This window comes from Gavialis gangeticus, unplaced genomic scaffold (genome assembly GCF_001723915.1).
Source record: "Gavialis gangeticus isolate Ggan-Ray unplaced genomic scaffold, GavGan_comp1, whole genome shotgun sequence".
Classification (NCBI taxonomy): domain Eukaryota; kingdom Metazoa; phylum Chordata; order Crocodylia; family Gavialidae; genus Gavialis; species Gavialis gangeticus.
The window spans coordinates 48,535,802-48,538,530 of NW_017729031.1; the positions used below are offsets into that span (position 1 = coordinate 48,535,802).

At 40.0% G+C, this 2,729-nt stretch overlaps 1 protein-coding gene across 2 annotated transcripts in view; it reads right to left on the minus strand.

Annotated features, from left to right (window-relative positions):
- LOC109301523 (sodium channel protein type 2 subunit alpha-like) overlaps nucleotides 1–1,212 on the minus strand; it is a 140,090-nt gene extending 138,878 nt beyond the window's left edge. For both annotated transcript variants that reach the window (XM_019522746.1, XM_019522745.1), the window contains exon 1: nucleotides 900–1,212. In XM_019522746.1, coding sequence (XP_019378291.1) covers nucleotides 900–1,166 — 267 coding nt within the window. In that variant the 5' untranslated portion in view covers nucleotides 1,167–1,212. The remainder of the gene's footprint in view (nucleotides 1–899) is intronic.
- Between the last annotated feature and the right edge of the window lie 1,517 nt (nucleotides 1,213–2,729).

The following is a 2,729-nucleotide window of genomic DNA, read 5'->3' on the forward strand; positions in this document are numbered from 1 at the left end:
AGCACCCTAAAGGAGTCCCTAAAGAGTTTCAGCATCGACCCAGAGTTGTGGGAGCAAATCACTCACAAGCATCCATCCTGGAAGTCATCAATACAGAATGGCCTTCAAACAAATGTACGGCAGAAGCAATGAAGAAACACATGGTCAGGAAAACAAAAACCTCTTGTACCCAGTCCTCATCACTTTTCTGCCTCTGCTGCAGCAGATTGTTCAAAGATTAGGCTTATAAATCACCTATGTACCCACCCGACCTAGCCTCCACCTCTCTCCTCTCTCTTTTCTCCTTTTGCCTTCTTTTCTCTTTTCTTCCTCCCCACTTCTTTCCCATTTTTTCCCTCTCTTCTTCCCCACTGCTGGATACAGTCATCTTTGCCTATGAAGGATAAACAACAGTAACTACCTGTTACCTAAAACCTTCTCTATTATAGAATCCTTTTGCAACATTTTATTTTTCGTAAATTATATTGTTTTGAACTTTCTGCTGTGTAAACATACAGGATTTTTTCAGCTCAGTACTCTCCCCACTTGTGTACATTAGGAGTAGCAACTAAATCCAATGAATCTACATTGTAAAACAGGCATGAGTTAGATTAGTCAAGCCAGTGGCCTTTCAATGTAGATTTTGCGGCTTGAATGCTCTAAAAATACAGTGATTAAAAACTCTTAGCATTTTTTATTAGCAGTTGATGAAATAATGCAGAAACTTAGCTTTCAGTAATTTTCCAACTATAAAATATTGTAAGGTACAATTAGATTAAAGGTTGAAAAATAATGGAAATAACACAGTACGTTGCTTTCACAAAGGGAAAAAAATAGAAAAAAACCCCATTCCATTTCTCTAAAGTATTTTACTAATCTGTCACCTCAGACATCTCACTACATTCTTAATAAACACTCACTTTTTTATTGATATAGTATGGGTCCAGGTCCTCCAGGGGCTCAGACACCATTCCTGGAGGTATGTCACCATAAATAAATGGAAGTGTCTTGCCTGCTTCCAAATCACTGTTTGGCTTTGGGCCATTTTCATCATCATCATCTGTATGTTCTTGTTTGGGCTTTTTAGCTTTTTCTTCTGCAGAACGTTTTTCAATAGCTGCGAGAGACTCTCTAGTAAAATAGCGAAAGCTGTCAGGTCCTGGTGGTACCAGAAGTGCCTGTGCCATCTTTTCATCCTGCAAATTTAATTACGTTTAGCCTCTTGCATAAGAATTTCCTAGGAAAGAAAAATTCAGAGATTTTAGGAAAACTGTAAATGAGAACCTCCCACCCCAAAATTAACCGAAAACCAAATAACTCTTTATAATTTACATAACAACAAATACAAATTTATGCTCTCTAAAATACTCTCTAAAACTTTATTGTATTAATGGACGGTGGTCCTCAGCCTTTTAGACTCCAGGCCTTTTATACTCCATCAGTGGTCCCACCCTTTTAGACTCTAGACCCCCCTCATTAGACTCAAGACACCTTGGAAAATGCTAGCTCTTAGCTTTAACTCATTTTTCAATTACAGAAAAATAATAAAATAATATTTTTGTTGCAAATAACTCTGAAACATGACAACAGGTAGAATGTCTTTGGAACTAAGAATCCTTATTCCTTTTTCTAAACCATGTGAATCATGTCTAGGTGTTTCCACACCAAATACTGCTGATACCGGACAGCACACCACCACAACCTTAAAAGGATCTATGGCACCCTATGGTGTTGCTCACCCTGTTTGACAATCAGTGGGTTATATGTTTATTTGTTAAACATCAATTCTTAGGATTCTCAATAAATGAACTTTATAACCTTAAGCATTCTTTTTAAATGGGTCATTTAATTTATAATGAAAGCTGTTTGGCAATAATTGAGCTAATGTAATAGCAAACTGATTACTATACAAATACTTTCCTATTGGTGATCTACCATAGTAAGGATTATTTTGATCATTTGAGTAGATTGGGACCCACAAGGTTTGCCAAACTGCTTGTACTTTATGAACCAAAAATATGTGCCTCCTACAGTCCTACCTACAAGTGTAGGTAAAAGTGCAATGGGATCTGATGTATGATCCACACAATTGTGCCTCCTGCCATGCCACATGGAATGATAATTACTTTGCACATGTAGCTGGTCTAAAGTAATTGTTCAGTTAACTAGCTAATTGCATAATACATGGCAGGAGAATCACTTGATTCATGATGATTGTGGGATCATGAATCAGATCCCATCATGCCTTTTTGCCAGTGCAGGGGGAGCCTGACTCCAGGTTCCTCCTGTACTGGCAAGAAAGAAGCTCCTCTGGGAGCCCCTTCAGCTGATGGGACTTCCAACTGAAAGGCACACCATATGCCCCGATGGCTGGGAGCCCCATCAGCTGACCTGAGCTCCCAGTTATGGGAGCTCCCAGCAGGGCTCCCAGCACTGAGACTGCAGCTCTATGCACCCCTGCAACTGGAGCACTGCAACTGAGGACATAGCAGAAGTGCTCAGATCAAAGCCCTGTCAAATTCTCGTGTGAATTCTGTTAAATACCTGTCATCAACAATCTCATCTAGGACACAAGAAGAAGAAAGAAAAAGAAGTAGGAGGAGGAAGAAAGTAGTAATAGTAGTAGTTGTGGTCTCCTAGACACAGGGGCGCTAGGAGCCCTGTCAGCTGATGGGGCTTCCAGCCACAGGGGTGCACATGCCACTCCCCCCCAGAATAGGCCTTTTAGATAGGATGACACATCTACTGTT